The 18,262-nt window shown below is 52.8% G+C and overlaps 1 protein-coding gene across 1 annotated transcript; it reads left to right on the top strand.

The window, feature by feature from the left end:
* Positions 1 to 13,639: 13,639 nt before the first annotated feature.
* LOC127025076 (cbp/p300-interacting transactivator 3) lies at positions 13,640 to 15,823 on the top strand. The gene is made up of 2 exons (XM_050909882.1): positions 13,640 to 13,676; positions 13,947 to 15,823. Exon 2 carries the CDS (start codon positions 13,959 to 13,961, stop codon positions 14,571 to 14,573), a length of 615 nt encoding a protein of 204 aa, XP_050765839.1. The 5' UTR covers positions 13,640 to 13,676; positions 13,947 to 13,958; the 3' UTR covers positions 14,574 to 15,823.
* Positions 15,824 to 18,262: the final 2,439 nt, after the last annotated feature.

Below are 18,262 nucleotides of genomic sequence, written 5' to 3'. Positions count from 1 at the left end.
GGGGCGGGTGGATGGACAGCACATGGGGCACCTGTCTGCCCCGGTGCGGGCAGACCCTGGGTATGACGGTGGTCGGAGCATAAGGGCATGGGCACCCGTGGTGGGTCCAGCTGCGTAATGCAGCTTGCAAATATAACAGCGAGACATCAGCAGCAGGACACACCAAGGCATCCCCCTCAAGAAGAGAAAGCGCTCGGAAGCTCAAGGATATCTCAAGATCTCAGAGAAGCAGGGCCCAGAAACTGCTGCGCAAACTGCAATACAAGAGAGATATGGACTTACTGGAGTGAGTCCAGTGCAGGGCTACAAAAATGAAGGGACTGGCACATCCTGTATATGAGGAGAGGCTGAGAGAGCTGGGACCCTTCAGGTCCCAGTGATGTTCATGCCCTGCAGGCACAGAGCCGATGAGGACAGAAGACCTTGTGGCCCAGGGAGAGGAGCCCACAGAGGAGAGGGACAAGGCAGTGATGCCACAGCAAGGTTTGTCAAGCTGAGTAAGGGCTTGCAACAGGCTGCCACTGCAGGGGCCAGCCTGTGAGACCTATGCTTCCAGTCGTGCTGTGACAGCGAGCGTGGGCAGCCCCTGTGAGCAGTGTAGACCGTTGCAGTGGATCAGGCCTTGATCTGAAGGCTCTGGAGCAACTTTGTTCTAACACACTGCTCTGGCCAGAGCCCTCCAGGGTGCAGCCACAGACTTAACTACATCCCAGGTACAGTGTCTTGAGGTAAGTGCCCTGGGGAGAGCAGCTGAGTGGGTGCTTCTTGCCAGCCCAGCCCTGAGAGAGCAGCAAGTGCATTCAGCTACCAGAAGGCTGTCTGTACATGGACCCCCTCACCTGCATTGCCTTCCCCTTCCCCCAGCATCACTTGGCCCAGCTGTCCTGCCATGGCCCCCTACACACCCAAATCTCAGGGACCCAAATGCTGCACGGACCACTCCAAAACACAGGCAACACCTGCCACATTCCTGAGCAGTGACACTGGGTCACCCTGTCAAAAGCTTAAAAGCATTCCCCAGTGGCCATAAAATGGAGACTATGAAATGCACACCGAGATGAAACCATGAAACACGTGCATCTCTCATGCTGTCTACAGTGAATGGTGATCATTCCAGGAGTGCCTGCAAAGTTTGTGTGCTAAGAGTGTCACCTGCTCCCTACACCTTGAGAAGGAAACTGCATTGCTCATACAACTTTGGGAAAGGAGATCTTAAGTGGGAATGCTGGGGAAATCTGTGCAACTTGGATCAGGTCTTCATGTGGGGAGATCAACAGCAGCTGTCTGCCCCCATGGGCTACCATGGAGGCCCCACATCCACGCTGGACCTTGCCAGACCTCTCAAGTCCAAACCCAGCATCCTTTTACCTGACAACCTCCAGCTGAAAATGCCCAAAGGAGGTCCCAGAGACTGCCAGGGCTGCACTGCCCTGGATGCAATGTGCCTCCTGTTTGTTTCTTCTTGTCCTGGTCCCACCAGCCTGGTGCTCCTCTTTGCTCAGTGCTGGGGAGCTCAGCTCCTGAGGTCCCAGGGCAGGGCCCTTTGGACCTTTGCATTGGGACTTCTGTGGCCAAAGCACAGCTGGCAGTCGACTGCAGTGCAACCAGGGTGGGGGCTTGAGAGATGGTCCAAATTGCTCTCCAAGGTTGAGGGTGCATTTCATGAGATACAGCGGGCCAAATTAATGCCACATATCCATAGCAAGAAGGAGATCTTGCTTCCCATCCCAACGCCCTTCCTCCCTGCTTATCTAGTGCCAGCTCCAGCACTGGATGGACCCCTGTGTGTGCTGCTGGAAGTCCCTAAAGCAGCAGATAACTATCCCAGTGAGAAGGCAGTTCAGCTGCCTGCAAAAATGCAGTCATGGAGCACAACACCATGAGTTGTTTTCTCAGGACAACACTAACACAGCTACCACACCCCAAGCGATGGGAATGCCTTCACAGTGCTGCTGGAAAGCACAGCACAGTCAAGCCACGGTCACCTATACAGGGACACAGGTAGAGTTGTGGTGGCCAAAGTCTCACCCAAGACTTCCACCTCTGTCCAAGGTGAGAGGTCTGTAACTCCACACAGAGCTGTCACCCAGCCTTGCACTGGTGTCTCCCAGGGGCTGTTGTTTTCTAAGATGGATTTTCTCATTTCAGACCCTCAACTTTTCCCTAAACCCATTTCAGGCTCTCAACTGCAGAGCCTAACTCAGACCTTGCCAAGGCCAGAACTGGCAGCATTTGGGCGTTGGTGTCAGGAAATGAGATCTTTGAAGGGTGCCAGCATGTGACTGACGCCGTCTCATGTCTCCACCGGGTAGCATCAGAGAGATCCTGGTGACAGGAGAACCTCCGAGTCTGGCCTCAGCCACTTCTCCATTGAGATACACAGGAGCATCCCTTGAGACAACCCCGCACAGGCCATGCACAACCCTGTCCATAGATTCAGCAGCAGAGAGAGACGTGGTGGGGCAAGTGGAGAAGGGAGGGGAAGGAGGGATGCCTTCGGTCCACCAGGCCCACTGCAGGCTCACCCCCCACCAAACACCTCCTTGAGCATTGCTTCAGCTCCTGGGTGAAGAGGCACCCATGGCTCCCCAGCGGGATGCTGGCCTGTGGCCAAATTGGTCTCCCAGGCAGGAGATTTGCCACAAAGTCTGGCTCTCATTTTCCTCTTCTTAACTCCATCCCATGATTCCAAGTTCTGCATCCCACTTAAAGCCAGGGACCTCCTTGCCCGGCTTTGGGCTGACCATCAGCTGCTCCCACCTCGCCTGTACCCCACCTCGTACCCACTAGCACCGGCTCTCCCAACACCACCTTCCCTGGAGCCTGAACAGGAGGAACACAATGCAGAGCAAGGAACTAAAAACGCCTTTCAAAAGCACACAGCGTGGCCCATGGCAAACAGGAGGATGGTTTCTCTCCCCGCCTGGCACACCACTGCTTTCACCAGCTTGTCCTTTACACAACAGATGCCTTCAGCAATCAGTGTTCCCAAAAAGGGCAATTGCATTTTAATCCTGACAATGGCAGCAGCAACACGAGCTGTTTTCCTAACATCACATATGCCAATAGCTCCCATGGATTTCAGTGGATACTGACCAGAAACACGCATTTTCAGGTAGCACATGTTTTCAGGTTACTCCCAATAAATTGATAACTCACTTAAGCATCCAGACCATTTTCTTCATGTAAAAAGAAAACATGTCCACATGAGAACGGGGCTTCCTCTGGCCACAAGCCCCACTGCTTTGGCTGACCTCCAGGCATCTGGCACGTGTCCACCGCACCAGGCCAGCAGTGCTGCTTGAGTCTACTGACATTGCCACCCTGGTGACATGACAAGATGACTAAAATCCAGGCAGGTAGCAGCAGGACAGCTGCTCGGTGAGATATGCACAGCTATGTTTCTTTCACCACAAATACCGACAGATGTTTTCTTCTTTATTTCTGAGATTAGAAGGAGGTACTGCTCCCTGTAAGCTTTTACCATGATAAAAAGGAGAATGGATGATGCAAGAAATAATTGTTTCTTTATTTCCTCAAAATAAAACAAACATTTTCATTTAGAAGTTTTTCCATTAAGCAAAAAGTACATATCAGTGAAATCCCTGGTTTAGCTAGTGGGTTTTTCTGCTGAAGCTTGGCCTGAGTTGAAATGTCCTGTCCAGCTCCAGAAAGAAGTTGTTGCAGACCAAGGACACAGCAATGTCCACCCCAAGTGTCTTCTCCCCAGAAGTGTCTACAGCCTCCCGAGGTGGTTCAGGCAGTGTCAAGGGCCCTCGTAGCAGCCCGTTGTCACCTCTTTCCCTTCTGTATAGAACCAGCAGTTTCTCACCCCTCACACAGCACTGACTCACCCACACAGCTCTGTCCCATCCTACCCCAACCCAGTGAGGACTCAGAGACCGTCATCAGCCCACAGCCCGAGCCAGGGTCCAGAGACCTCACCCCTGATGCAGGAGGGGGCCAGCTGGAGGACGAAGCCCAGGGCCCTTTCTCCAAAGCCCAACGAAGCCCCGCGCCTGCTGCAAGCTCAGCCCGCAGGCGCCATGCACAACCTTCCGTGCACACAGCTGCAGCCACACGTTATGGAGCCTGAAAGTCTCCTCTGACAGCAAAGGCTGTGATGCTCTGCCCTGGCTTTGGAGGAGGCTGGTAGGAAGGCAGGTCCCCAGGCGGTACTGGGGGCTGTTCCCAGCGGCACGGCCTGAGAGGAGCAGTTCCTGCTGGAGGCAGCTGCGGGACTGGTGCAACTGCCCATGGTCACGGCAGAGCCAAAATCCGGTCACGGCAGAGCTGAAATCCAGCCACGCAAACAGGCATTCCACACAGGACACCTTCCACGCTCCGATGCCATGTGATGCCAATCAGGTGACAACAACGTGATTTGTTTTCAGGAATACTGAGCCGATGAATAACAAAAATAGGAACCTGACAAACAGGTCCTGGTGACCTGGATCCCAGGCAGCTCTCCCAGGACAAAACTTTCAGTTGCCCTGAGTCACCCGCCCCATTCCTCCCCTGGCCACGCGAACTGGAGCCGCTGGGCACCCAGCCCACACGCAAGCTCATATCTTCCCAGGGCTTCGCCGTATTCCCTGCTCAACACTCGGACTGGTTAGAAAGTGGAAAAGCACTTGGGCATCCTAACGCAGTCAGGGGAGTGAAAGGGGCAGGAGTGAGGCTGGAGAAGCACCGTCACCAGAAGCACCTGGAAATACCAGGAAGAGCATCATTGCTACATCAACCCAGGGAAAACAACCACTGCCATTTGAAAAGGAGGTTGCATAACATGAAGGAAAGAGAAGGCAGATAAACAGCAACAGCTATTTCTGATGATAATGCAAGGAACACCACACTACAGCCCCCCCAAAGACTCACCACCACGGCCCTGACTACCCCACACCTCCAAATGCAAGACAGTTGCATGAGGCAACTTCAGCAGACCAGAGAAACTGCCACCAGCTAATCTGCCTCAAGACAGCAGCAACGCAGGCGCCAAGAGATAAGAAGAAATAATCTAAAACCTCTCTGACTCCATGCCCCAGAGGACGCTGTGCCTTGTGGGAGCACTCATTCAAGTGGGAAAGCCCCACTGCTGTCCATCTCCACTGATCCCACCACCATGCACCAGATCCTGGGAGGAACTGGCAGAGGGACAGGGCATCTCAGGGACCCAAGAAGAGGTGGCCTTGACCCATGATGCCTGACTCAGATGCATGGCTCCTTGCCAGAGAAACCACAGCACTGCTCTGTCCATCTGTGCTTCAAATCCAGCCCGAGGGAAATCGCAGTGACCAAGACATCCAGAGAGGCCACATGGGGAGAAATATATGCCCAGGCAGCAATGCGACCCAGGCCTCGGGCAAAGCAGCTTCTTAACCTGAAGCAGACCTATGGGTTGCTCGCATGAGAGGGTATTACTCCTTGCCTTGTCTTTAGCAGGGAAAAGGACACACTGGGATACCTGGGCAGAACAGTCATGGGACTGAAGGGACCATGCAAGAACAGAGCCCCGTGATATTGCACATGGACTGTCCCTTTGACACTAGAGCCAGCTCGGTGTGCTGGTTCACAGTCCATGGACGACAGACACCATATGGAAACCTGGAAGAATCCAAGGTGGAAAGGAAGGATAGAAAAGGGAAACAGCAATGGAGCACTAGCGAGGCCTGTGCAGGCTGGTGGTCCAGCCTGTGGCCAGCAGAAGGACAGGGTCAGTGCCTCGGTTTCCTTGGCCGTGGCGAGCCACGGGGCTATGCTGGGGAGGGGTGGCAGCACAGGGGGGAGGTGAGCAGCGACACGTGCAGCTGAGGCAGGAGCTGGTGACGTGCGCGGCCCCGTACCACGTCAGAGCCTGTGCCGGCAAACTGGTCTGGCAGGCTGCCTGCTCCTGCCATGCTTGGGGCACTGGGTTGGCCAGGTTACGCACATCCATGACTGGTATTGCAGTGGGCTCTGCCTCAGGAGTAGAAGCTTTGTCGACCCACAAGGTCCTGAGGCTCAGGTAAAGCGCAGGCCAACAGCCTGCCATAGTACACAGCTGTATTGGTCTCTGCCTCAAGAATGGCTGCATTGGCACAAGTGCCAGGCAGTTAAGCAAAGGCTGCAACAAAGTTGCAGGGCAAAGAGCCAGGATGCTGAGCAGGACCTTGCCAAGTCCCACACTGGCTCTGCAGGCATCAGCAAGGAGAGGCCAGACCCCACTGCCCCCTCCTGCTCCCTGCCAGCAGCCTGGCCCCAACCCCACAAGGACATCCAGGGAGGCATGTGGCTGTGCCGGGCTCGTCTCCTGGCCACCTTCCCTGAGACCGAGAACAAGGCACTGGCACGGAGCAGGGAGCGGAGCAGGAAGCAGCCAGCACAAGGGGTGCACGGCAGGCCCAGAGGAAAGCAAACAAGAGAAAGCAATTGAAGAAGCTCATTCGTGTGTGTCTCAGCCAAAGTCCAAAGCAGGAGGCGCTTGCAAAGGACACTGGAAAAATTCCAGTGATGTTATCTGCCCCCACAGAGCAAGATTAGCCCAGAGGAAAAAAAATAAGTTGTTTACAAGCTGGGCAAGCCAGCTTAGTGGTTGGAGCACGCTGGTGCTGGGGTCAGCTGCTGGCCTGGCTACGTCTGCCACTTCGGAAGAAGCACCAAACCCCTCCATGCCCTGCTCTGGTCTCAATCACCTTTGCACTGTTTAGTGGCCCTGGCAGGCGAGACGCTGCCAAAGGGCACACAGTCCCACATCGCTATCAGTGCATGCAGGAAGCCGTGCATCCCAGAATATGTGTGCAAGGAGCTTGCACGCAAGCCACCTGCATGCTTGGCAGGTTCCCGCAGAGCTGAGCGGAGGCACAGCCTTCCCTTCCTTGGCATGTTTGCTCCCGAATCCCAGCAGGGTTAATGGGGAGCCCAGTTTCCCTGGAGCTGGCCACCAGCTGCAGACCAGTCATGCTTGCTCTCAGTATTAACAGTCCCTGCATCCAGCCAGGCTATCAGGGAGCAACCTGCTCTTCGCCCCCCTCCCCTGGGCCATTTGCCCTGCTAGTCTCTGCCTAACACCTCCTGCCTTTTATGAAGTGTTTCCATCTAAATGCAGATGAGGAATCACAGGATAATGTAGCACCTGGATTCAGCTCTCCTCAAGGACCCTTTTACCATGCAGAAATTGGGGCGAGGGAATTTTGAGTTGCTGTTCAGTGCATCCTTATGTTGCTGCTGCGTGGCTGCCCAGCCACCAGACAGGGAGGCACCGGCAGTGCCCCATGCCCTGGAGAGGAGCCGCACGGTGCCCCTCTTGAGCTCTTCGCTTTTCCTCCGTATTCTTTGTCTGTTTTTTTTTTCAACCTTAATGAAAAATCTTTTCTGCTGGACACCCGTGGCTGCTCTCGGTGAAACCCACACTCGCCTCATCTCTCTTCTGTGCATCTATCTAGGAGGCATTTGCTCAAGGGAGCTCTGCGCTCGCACAAGCCTGTTCCCATCCCACATGTACTAATGCGTCTACACTACAGAGGGAAGGCACAACGCCGTGACTGCACCAGGCAAAGTCCTCCCCTGTAGACCACGTGTGGGGTGACAACTCTACAGACCCATGACCAAGCAGGTAGTGCCTGGGGCACCTTCCCAGGAGCAGCTGATGTGTCCTGCTGCAAAGCCCCGTGGGAACTCAGATCCACCACTCCTCCTTGCTGGGCTATGCTGGGACCCATGGCCCTGGTGGCACCACAGATTCCCCATGTCCTGCCCAGGGAATGGTGCTTGTCCCCTCGCTTGTCCATATCAGACCCATCTGGAGACAAGAAATAGGTTTGGTAACAGGTGTCTGAAATAATTTGCTGTTGGCCGGTATCCCTCCCGTCTGTCAGACACTCCTGTAAGACACAGAGTTACAGTCTGTGTCAAGAAGCTTAATATTTAATTTAACTTCTAAATCTTGGGTTGCTGACGTACTTATTTAAAGGCAAACTGGAGAAACTCCATTGGAATTTGCTCCTGATTCAGCGTTTATAGCACCATGGCCTCTGCTGGACTTATCAGCTTCAAATTCGAGGTTCGCAAACCACTGTGATCGTCCTTAAACAAACAAAAAATGACAGTGCATTGCATGCCTTTCTCATCTGATTGCCAATAAACAAATCTGCTAGGAAAGCATTACAGGTGCAGCAGAGATTCACTAGGATCCTTTCAAGATATGGTATAGAGAACTCCAGCAGCTGATAGTGAATATTTTATTAAATTGGATGTCCCAACATAGTCAAACATTAGGTAGAAAAGCTTTCAACTCCTTGGCGGTGCAGGGAGAGGCAGTGGATGGACATGCAGCTCAGGCCTTGAAGGAGTCAGGCCGTGGTAACCCTTCCACCAGAAAGGGAAAAGCAGCTGGCAAAACGTGACGCTGTGGGGTGGGCAATGTGGGCTCTGGGCCACTTCGAGTCCAGCAGATTTGTTTAGCGATCCTGTGCCTGGTTCATGGCTGCTCTTTCTCTCCAGAAGCCTGTACCGCCAGTGAGGAGCTGGCTATGGGCTGGTGAGCTGATGTAGCAGCTGCAACCCGTCCCCACTGCCGTCTTCCTCAGGGACCCCTCCTGCCCTTCCTTTTTCAAGTACCCAAACTAGGTGCCATCTTTGCATGATGAGAGGCGGATTAAGTGAGGACAGAAGGTTTATGGAGAAAAAGGCAAGTTGGAGCTGGTTGCTGCCACATGTTACGACTGCCTTGATGTTTAATAGCTGATCATCCTGTACGCCGTGTGCCCTTGACATTTTCCACCCTTCATGGAATGAAATGCATGCTTTAGTGATTCAGATCTGGACTTGTCCAACCCAAGATCTTCCCAAATGCCACAGTCAACCAGCTGCTGTGCCCAAGGGAGCTACTGCAAGCCAACAGCATGCAAGAGGAGCAGCTCACCTGATGCTTGGCATCTTCTGGAAAAACAATACTTCAGGAATCCTTTGTGATACAGCCGAGAGCTCCAAGGAGTTTAAGCTGATGTGGAGGTGACTTATGCACACTGCTGCCCTGCATCTGCCCACAGCCAGACCCAGATACAGCAACGTCAGACAGTCGTACCTGATGGATCTCAGTTTAGGTCACACCTCTGCAGATTTCCAGCCTTCCACTGCACATTTGTACTCTCTGTCCTTCAGAGACAGTGGGGGGACTGCAAAGGGGCTTCTTCTGGACATTTGTCCCTCAAAGGCAAGCTTCTCCCTTAACAGGTGATATTTCAAATTGCTTTGGTTTCTATCTGCACACTTCAATTGCTTTGAAACTTGCAGGAGCTCTGTAGGACCAAGCATTCACTTAGCTGAGCATCCAGGAGACTTTGAATCATGGGGTTCCTCAGATCCTTCCATCTACACCCAAATACATAGCTCACATTGCTACTCAAATTGCTCTGCAATCTCCATGCAAAGATAAATCACACCCCACAGCAGTGGGTGGGTTGTAAACTGAAATGCATAGTGAGAATCGCTTGGTCAGAGGAAATTCCCCAAAAAATCCTCTACCTACTCTCCATTCATCAGTACATCTTACATCCTACAAAGCTCTCTATAAAAATATTATCTTTTTTTTTCCCTTCCCCCCTAAAACTGAGGCTCTCACACTCTTGCAAAAGAGATCTTGGACTGTAGATCAGCAATTGGAATTAGCAAGAACCAGTTCTGACACATGCAAAACATTGCAAGATAAAAGTGTTCACATCTCTGCTTACAAAAAGCGCTCGCCGTGCCGCCTCTCATCCCTGGGGGGCTTGGGGACATGATTTTACCACAGTAATACCACTGGAGCTGTGCAGTCAATGCATGATGATCAGGGATCAAATATGAGGAGGGAACATCTTACATCATAAACAAAATCATAGGTAACACAGACTAGCTGTACATCAGGCTGCAAGCACCCTCCTAAGAGGGAACAGAAAAGGTCTGCAATGTGCTGGTGATCAGATCCCTAAACTGATGCCCACCCACATGGATGCCTTGATCTGGGACGCAGACACAGAGGCAGTGCTTCCAGATGCCCCATCATGCAGAACCAAACTGGTGCCACTGGAGCAACAATCTGATTAATTCCCAGTCTGGATAATCCACCCTCGATAACACAGGGCTGATGACACCAGTACAGCCAGACTGGGGAAGTCCCATGTCCGGAAGCTGTGAATGACACACTCCTGGAGGTGGCTTATGTGGTGACTTAAGTCAGGGCTGACCAACTGACAGCCCCAGGGCTGGATCTGATACACAGGCAGTTTATCTGCTTTCCCAGAAAGGCCAGTCTGTCCACGGGCTGATGACAGATGGCAGTGCATGGGGAGATGGAGGAGAGACTGCAAACCTGGGGTTAGATTGAGTCATACACAGTGCCTTGTAAATACAGCTGCGGTGGTTTGGGTCCTTAATACTTGAGACCTCAGCACGACAAGGAACCACTGCTTGTGCTGGGCCAAAAAGACCAGTGAGAGAGATGCTACCAGGACTAGTCAGCCCTTTCCCAGCTCTGCTCCCCAGCCATTGGCTGGGCAGCGTGAAATGCAGCAGGCAAGTCTACGCTGGTCCCTGTCAAATAAAATATTACTCGTTCAAGAACAGGAAGTCCTCAAGACACAGAGCACAGGAAGATGGCACACAGCATGGCAAACATGGAGGCTGTGGATCTGTGGACACGTCTCGCCACCGCAATGCCTCCCATCCCCCACACCCTTCCTTTTCTGCAGGAACTGGTTCCTCTCAAAACACCCCAGGTTATGCTGGTGAAACATCTAGGGGACAATGTAACGAGCTAGATCAGAGAGCTGATCCCAGCCGACATAACTCCATTTCTGGTCAAATTATTTTCAAACTGGATGAGTTGCTGATTTGGCTTACCCTTCCCAAAGCAGAAGGGACAGAAGTCAGTGTAGAGATGGAGCGGACTTTGACACTTGTGTTCAGCAAGTGTGCTCTGTCATCTGCCAATTTGTTTCCAAAATGATGGGCCATTTACCACCCTTGGGGTCTTCTGTAATGCAAACGGCTGTGGAGAGCCCCTTCCCACCTGTTACTCCTGTCCAAGAATTCCTGCCGCTGACCAGGACTTGCGTTACACACCACACCTCTCCTCCAAGTGAGAGAGGTTTTTATGGCTGGATGCATCTGCAAAGACAGGGCAGACACTCCCCTTGTATTTGTTCCTCACCTGGGTGTGCATCTGCGTGTGAACTCTCAGGCAGGCAGGTATATGTATGTGAGCATGTGTTTATTAGCACTAAAAAATGCATTTGTCAAAATCTCTAGAGTTAAAAAACAATCATTACGTAATTACATTAAACAATTAACCAACTGATTCATCAGTTAGAGGCTCACCAACAACACCTGAAACCCATCCCAGCCACTTAACAAGGCAGAAGGTGGCACAAACAAAAGCGACTCCCAGAATGTCCTGGAGGTTAATGGCCCTGTGCTCTGTCCAGGTAAGAGAAGACACTTTCCTATTCCTGGCTGCTCGCATCTGGAAGCTGATGGCTTCTGGGCATTATCTGCTCTGAGCTGCTGGTTTAAGGTGTTTTGATATAGAGATATTCCATATAAGTAACCCTTCAGGTCAGTACTGTGTGATTAGGCACTCACCCAAGATGCCCATGCTGCATAACTTCAGTCCCTTCATGATAGTATATACTTAGACCTCATTTCTCAAGTAATACAGTTAGCAACAAACAACTTCTTCAGCAATATTTGAAACACTTTGTTGGCACTTCCTTCTGCTCAACAGGGTCCTTGAGCACAATGAATATGTAAAACACATAAAACAACCTTCTCCAAGTCTCCAGAAAAGATGTGTCTGTTATTACTGGAGCCGTGATCTGTAATGCTGTAGTTGAAGGCTGCACAGGAGAGCACACAAAGACAGAATAAAGTTGGGGAAGCGAGTTTAACTTTGCCATCACCTGCCTTCCAAGTATGTAACCATGCCACACTAATATCTTTAAAAAAGAAGTCTCTGGGTTCCTTCAAAACAAAAAATAAAGGGGAAAAATCACCACTGTGCTTTCCTACGCTACTGGAAAGCACCACATCCTATAGAGAGCACCAGTGCCGCTGTAGTCTAGGCCCGTGGTAAAATAATTTGGCTAGCACGGCTCAGTGGGTGAGCATGTGGGTTGCACTGGGACCCCGTGAGCCAAAACTCAACTCAGAGGTGAAAGACACTGCTGCAGATGGAGTTATACCAGCAAATCTCTGCTTGTAACATTCACCTTGCTACCAGCTGTGTTTAGAATGTCGACCCATCCTTGCTGGGAGGGCGCTGCTGGCAGAGTAACCAACCATCTAGTTGATGCCGCTAAGTAACTAACCTCAGTCACCTTGGCTTGTAAGGTCTCGCTAGGTGGTAGCATCCCATTGCTGACCCTGCAACCAGAACTGCCATCAAGCAAGGACCCTTCTCATGACGGCCAGCACCCTGCTGCACCAGGGCACATGCTGGCAAGGGCCAGTGTGCAGCAGCCCTGGAAGCACTTGACAAAGGTCTGTGTGCACGTCCTTCAGTATGGACAGGAAGTTCAGCATGACCTCCACAGTGGGTACCTGCACCCCAGCCAGCCGTGTGATCAGGTAGAAAGGCTAGGTCAGAGTGACACTGGGGCAGAGGAAGGCACTGGAGGGGTGACTCTCTCCAGAGAGCTGATCTTATGCTGTTTGAAGTATCAGAGGCAGACAGGGTCCCTGCTCAGGAAGCAGAGTGAACACAATGCAAGCAAATACAGTTCAAAATTAGTGCTTCACATGAACACACCACCATTCCCAGCATGCATGGGCTGGGAGCAGAAATGACCTGCCTGAGGCTCCCCAGTCGCCCCAGGCCCAATCCTTACCCCAAGGCACATAGGTGGGGTTTTGAACAGGGATGACCCAAGTTTTCTGCAGCCGAGTATCCCTGGAGGAATTGTGGTGCCCATACCACACTGAGGGATCCCCAGCCCAGCACGCTGGGGACACTATCCCTTGTTCCCAACCACCTCCATGCTTCTTGCCCTTGTTGATGCTGACATGGAAAAACGGGACAGCGCATGCACCATCTGTGTGGATGGTAACACCAGGCAGCATGGCTGGACCTTGGCATCCTGTTCAGGAACAGAGTGTGCACTGGGGGGCTCCTCGCCCCCAGCAGGGTATCGGTGGGAAACTGGGGGTGCTGGGCTGGGGACCCTGGATGCCATCCATTCCTTTCCTCCCCAGCCTGCCCAAGGTGTCTGCACCTCGGATCCAAGGGGAGAGCACCTGATCCCAAAGCCCGGACAGTGGGGATTTGCCAACATCAGTGCCCTACATGCTGCAGGCAGCCAGTCCCCCCTCAAGCTGGGCTGTGTCTTGACAACGAGGAGTGTCGCGACCAGAGGGCGTGTTGCGAGCACGGCTCGGAGAGCCCCACCAGCAGCCGTGCCGTGCAGTGTCGTGCCGTGCCGTGCCGGGAGCGAGCCGGCCAGCCCGGGAAGCGGCCGGGCCATTGTGCCGCCCGCCCGCCCCGTCGGGGGCCGGGCAGCACCGGGCCGCGCTCCAATGGGCGGCGGGGGGCCGGGCCGGGCGGCCCGCCCCTGCCCGCGTCCCTATAACAGCCGGGAGCGCGACGCCCCGCACACGGCGAGCTGAGCCGAGCCAGCGCGGCGCTGTTGGTGCGCGGACCTGCTGCCCGCCGGAGCCCCGGATCGGTGCGTACCCGCGCGGGCAGAGCCCGGCTCCCCGTGGCGGCCGCGGGGCGGTGCGCAGAGGCGCCGCGGTGCGCGCCGCGCTGAGCTTTGTCCGCCAGCGGTGGGCGGGCGGGCAGCAGCTCGACTCCCAGGGAGGGCGCAGCGCGGTGCCTTCCTGCCCGGGCGAAGGTGGGGGGTTCTTCGGGATCCTTGGTCGGAGCCGGCTCGGACGGGAGCGGGAAGCGGTGCTGTCCCCGGGAGCCTTGCCCTGAGCCGTGTGTCGCCTTGCAGGGGCCTGGAGCCATGGCTGAGCACATGATGATGTCCATGAGCCACGGTGGCACCGGGCTGCAGAGCTACCGCATGGGGGTGAGTGGGCTGCAGGGACCCCCGCAGCACGGGCAGCACGTGCTGAGGACGCTGCCTGCCACCAGTCAGATGATGCCCTACGGAGGGGCTGGCATGGATGGTGCGATGAGGCCGAGACCCAACCTCAGCGGACAGATGGGCCACCACCAGATGCAGAATGCGATGATGTTCAATGGCCCAAGTCAGCAGCAGCAGTACATGGGGCCGGTGGGCACCCAGCAGCTAATGGCTAGCATGCACCTACAAAAACTCAACACCCAGTACCAGGGTCACCCACTGGGTATGAGCAACGGGCCGATGGGAGCTGGTGCCCAGCAGTACAGAGTGGGGCCAAGCCAGCACCCAGGCATGCAGCACATGCCCTCACCAGCGCTGACCTTGAACGTTATGGACACTGATCTCATAGATGAGGAGGTCTTGACATCCCTTGTCCTGGAATTGGGGTTGGACCGGATTCAGGAGCTGCCAGAGCTATTCTTGGGACAGAACGAGTTTGACTTCATTTCAGACTTTGTTAGCAAACAGCAACCCAGTGCCATCAGCTGTTGAGGGGCTCCTTGTGTCTTGGTGGTTTTGAGTTTGTTTCTAACTTCCTTCTCCACCTGCCATCCTCCTCCCTTCCCCTGCCTTGCCCTGTCCTGGATTCCTGACCTCCCCAAAGAGACAATCATCGGACACTGGCTTGCAATGGATTGCTTTTCTCTTCTGTGTGTTTTTTCTGTGTGGGAGTTCCTGGGGAGGGGGTGTGTACCCCAAACAGAGAGCAGATCAAGAGCTCTTGCTGTAGAGCTGCCTCTAAATGGCATTAACAGGATTTCTGGCTTAAGTAGAAATAATGGACTTACGACTTTCCACAACTAGGCTTTGAGCGCAGGAAGCGATGGGCAGCTGGCAGCCCTGCCGGTAGCTGGATTTGCTCAAGGATTCTGTGGTGCCAGCGAAGTTAAAGGATCCCCTGAGAGAGGATTGTCTCCCTGGTGCATGGTTTGAACCAGTTTCCCCTTGCAAACATGGGTGGGGTTAGATATTTGTTGGGACTTTTTACTGTGACAGTAAGTAGGTCTTCAGTCGTGTCTGTTCAGCTTGGAAAGGGGGCACTTCCCCTCCAGCAGGCTTTTTTCTAACTGGCTGAGCAAAATAAAGTATGCCTTGGGGAAGGGTGTGCGTATGTGCCTAAATGTTCATCTCTGTGGAACTTCAGATCTCCGACCTGTACAGCTAATCAACTATAAAATTTACAAAGTGTTTGAGGTTGATTCAGGCATAAGGCTTAAAGCTGCAGTCTAGCTCCACTTTTTTCCACCTCTGAAACCAAATAAAGATCATGTAACTGTATATTCCAGATCTAATCTTATTTATTTTCCTATGATTATTTATTTGCAAGGGCTTCTTGTGTTATTTGGCTTTGGGACTGCTGGGAAGGATGCATGGAGAGTACTGCAGCTTTAAGATGCTGGCTTCAAAAAAAGAAAGCCTGGGATAGTTTTCAAGCTGCTCTGCAGATAGTCACCTCAATCCGAGAACTTTATGCTGAACGCATAGGCCTGTAAATCCAACACCTTTCTGAATGTGATAAAGATGGCTCGATTTCTAATTCCCTTACTCAGAAAAGGTTAAATGTAGAAGCCTGTGGGGTTTTGTTTCCTCTGCTGTCTCTTGTTTCCAGGCACTGTGGAAAGCTCCTGTTAACTCCTAGTTGCTGCTGCCCCCTGCTGCTGACAGCTCCTGGCAGCTGTCACTGGACAACCAAGTGAGAATGTACAGATGAATTTGCAAATAAAAGCTGAAATACTCCAGTGTGCATTTGTTTGGTGCTCGTCTCTGGCCCAGGTGCAGTGTGGTGTGGAGCACTGGGGAGAAGTGTTTTCTTCGCTCCCGTCGGTGGGCTGTGGATCCAGTCACCAGGGTCCCCCACCTGACACCTAAGTTGTAAGGATTGTGTTTCTAGTTTAATGCTTGGACTAAGTCAATCCTCAAAGTGTGGCTGGGAGGATGAGATGCTCCTTCTCTGTACTGAGGGCAAATTCCTAACGTGGATGGTGCTGCCGTGTTGCAGAGTGGCTGCTGTTGCTTGCAGCCCTGCTGCTGGCTGACCCAAGGCGCTCAGACAAGTGGGTGGTGACTCCTTACACTTCTTTCAGACCAAGTGCAGCTCTGACAGCTGGGTTGCAGCTCTGCTAGGAGCTCTCTGCTGCAGTTTTCTATACCACAAAGGCTCTAAAAAATCAAGACAGCCTTTGATCTCCTCTTCCAGAGCTTAGGTTTTTCTTTTTAAAGGGTTCCCAGCCAGTCCTTTTGCAGAGTTCAGGAATATCGCATGTGTCCCTTTCCTGCCCTGGAGCAATAGGGCTGTGGATGCTGGTATTGGAGTGGCTGGATCACTTTGACCACACTTTGGATCGCCTGTCAGTGTCCCCTGGCCTTGTTCCTTGCACAACGCAAGAGCAATTGTTAAAGTCCTGTCCTGTCCTTTCGGTGGTTATGCCTGTGCAATCTGGAGAGCTGGTCAAAAAGTAAATGGCAGGGCTTGTGTTGCAGGTGGGAGAGCCCTGCTTGGGCTGTCAGCTCTGTGATGATGGGCTGTTTCAGACCTGGAAGAGCTTTGCTTTCTCTGTGCATCTGCAGAATAGCAGATGGCTTGATCAGCAGGTTGTAGGTAAGCAGCGAGGAGCTGGCAACTGGATTTATTCCTCAGAGCAAAAGTAGCTGAACCTCAAAATAAACAGGCATGTTCTAGGCTGTCAGTGGTGGTTGTGGGGGGTGCAGGCTGTGTGACACACCATTGTGGCCTACAGTGTCCCAGCTACAAGTGGGGAGCTATGTCCAGCCCACAGATGCAGGATTGTCAACTTTAGCAATTTCTGCAGAGGTTTAACAGGAACATGTTTCTCTGTAAGAAGCACTTGGCATTTGATGCAAACTGGACAGAGGAACATGTCTGTACATCCTCTTGGAGGGCTGTGCAATGCACTGGGAAGGGGGCTGTTGATTTAAGAGCAGGGGAGCTGATATTACCAGAGGTGTGGAGTGACTGGGGGGTCCCAGTCAGGATTTTCTTGGGAGTCTGTCCTAGCAGGCTCAGTTGAGATTATTTCAATGTCAGCTTTCATACAAATGCAAACTTCAGAGCAGGAATGAACTCCTCAGGTGTGTTACCTCTTCATTTCCCCAAAAGATTCTGTTAATTGTGGTCAGCCTCTATGATTTCCTAGGTAACTCAGGCCAAAAACACTTATGATTTCTGCTACAGGCCTATTGCCTCTGGCTGGGTTAGACTGGATGAGTCCAGCGATCATCTCCTTTCTAATGCCTTCTTGGTTTAGATGCAGTTTGGACCACCCCTCTTCGTGCTGCCTGCTTTGTATGCCTTGCATTAGGCACACAGGACCTCCTACAGCAGTACGAGCTGCAGCTTGGACGGCTCTAGTTCTCCCTCTCCACTCGGCTTTACAGTGCAGCCTGCCTGCCCAGGTCCCCTGGCAGGGTGGCTGGAGCTGCGCAGTGAGCAGAGGTGCTGGGTGCCACAATGGGGCGACCCAGCTACCCGGGTCTGCAGACGAGTTTCTCAAAGTCATCCAAGATCACCAAAAATATAACAGGGTTGAGCTCTGCTTTTTCAATCTAGCTGACACTGACCTCTTCATCCAGCAACAGGCAGGAGGGCAGCAGGGTGATGCTCCAAAGCACTGGTATCTGTAGGGGCTGACAGGCACTGCAGAGCACTGCAAACGGTTGCCGAATGACAGTGCCCATCGGTTTGGGAGCTTTGAGGACATAAGTGAACTCCTCACGTGGAGAGTTTGTGTTTACAGATGACTGCTAGGAAGCACCTCTCCTCTGAGATACCAAGAGTCTGTTTTCTGTGTTGGGGAAGGAGGAAGGTTCTCCAACCCCACTGCCTAGTCCAGATGGGATGGCTGGGACGCAACCACCCTGTCCCTTCACCTAGGCTGGATCCTCTGTTATACTCCAAATAGATTTTGTAGCTATTCTTGTGAAGATCATGTCTTGAGGCAGCGTCTGGGAGCATGTGAGTGTGAAAGTACAGAAAGACAAGGCATTTCTCTACATCCCTGTCTTTGACCACATGTGCTCTCAAGGTGATGAAGTTTGCTATAGTGCTCGGTGATTCAGAGTAGCAAAGATGAAAGTCCAGTGCAGAGAGCTGGTGAAGGATCTGCTAATAGCGAGTGACTGGGCAATAAGATGAGCAATGACTTGTAAATATGAAATGGTAT

The sequence above is a fragment of the Gymnogyps californianus genome, chromosome 22 (assembly GCF_018139145.2).
Source record: "Gymnogyps californianus isolate 813 chromosome 22, ASM1813914v2, whole genome shotgun sequence".
NCBI lineage: Eukaryota > Metazoa > Chordata > Aves > Accipitriformes > Cathartidae > Gymnogyps > Gymnogyps californianus.
Note: the sequence above shows the minus strand (reverse complement) of the source record. Positions and strands in the feature narration are given on the sequence as shown.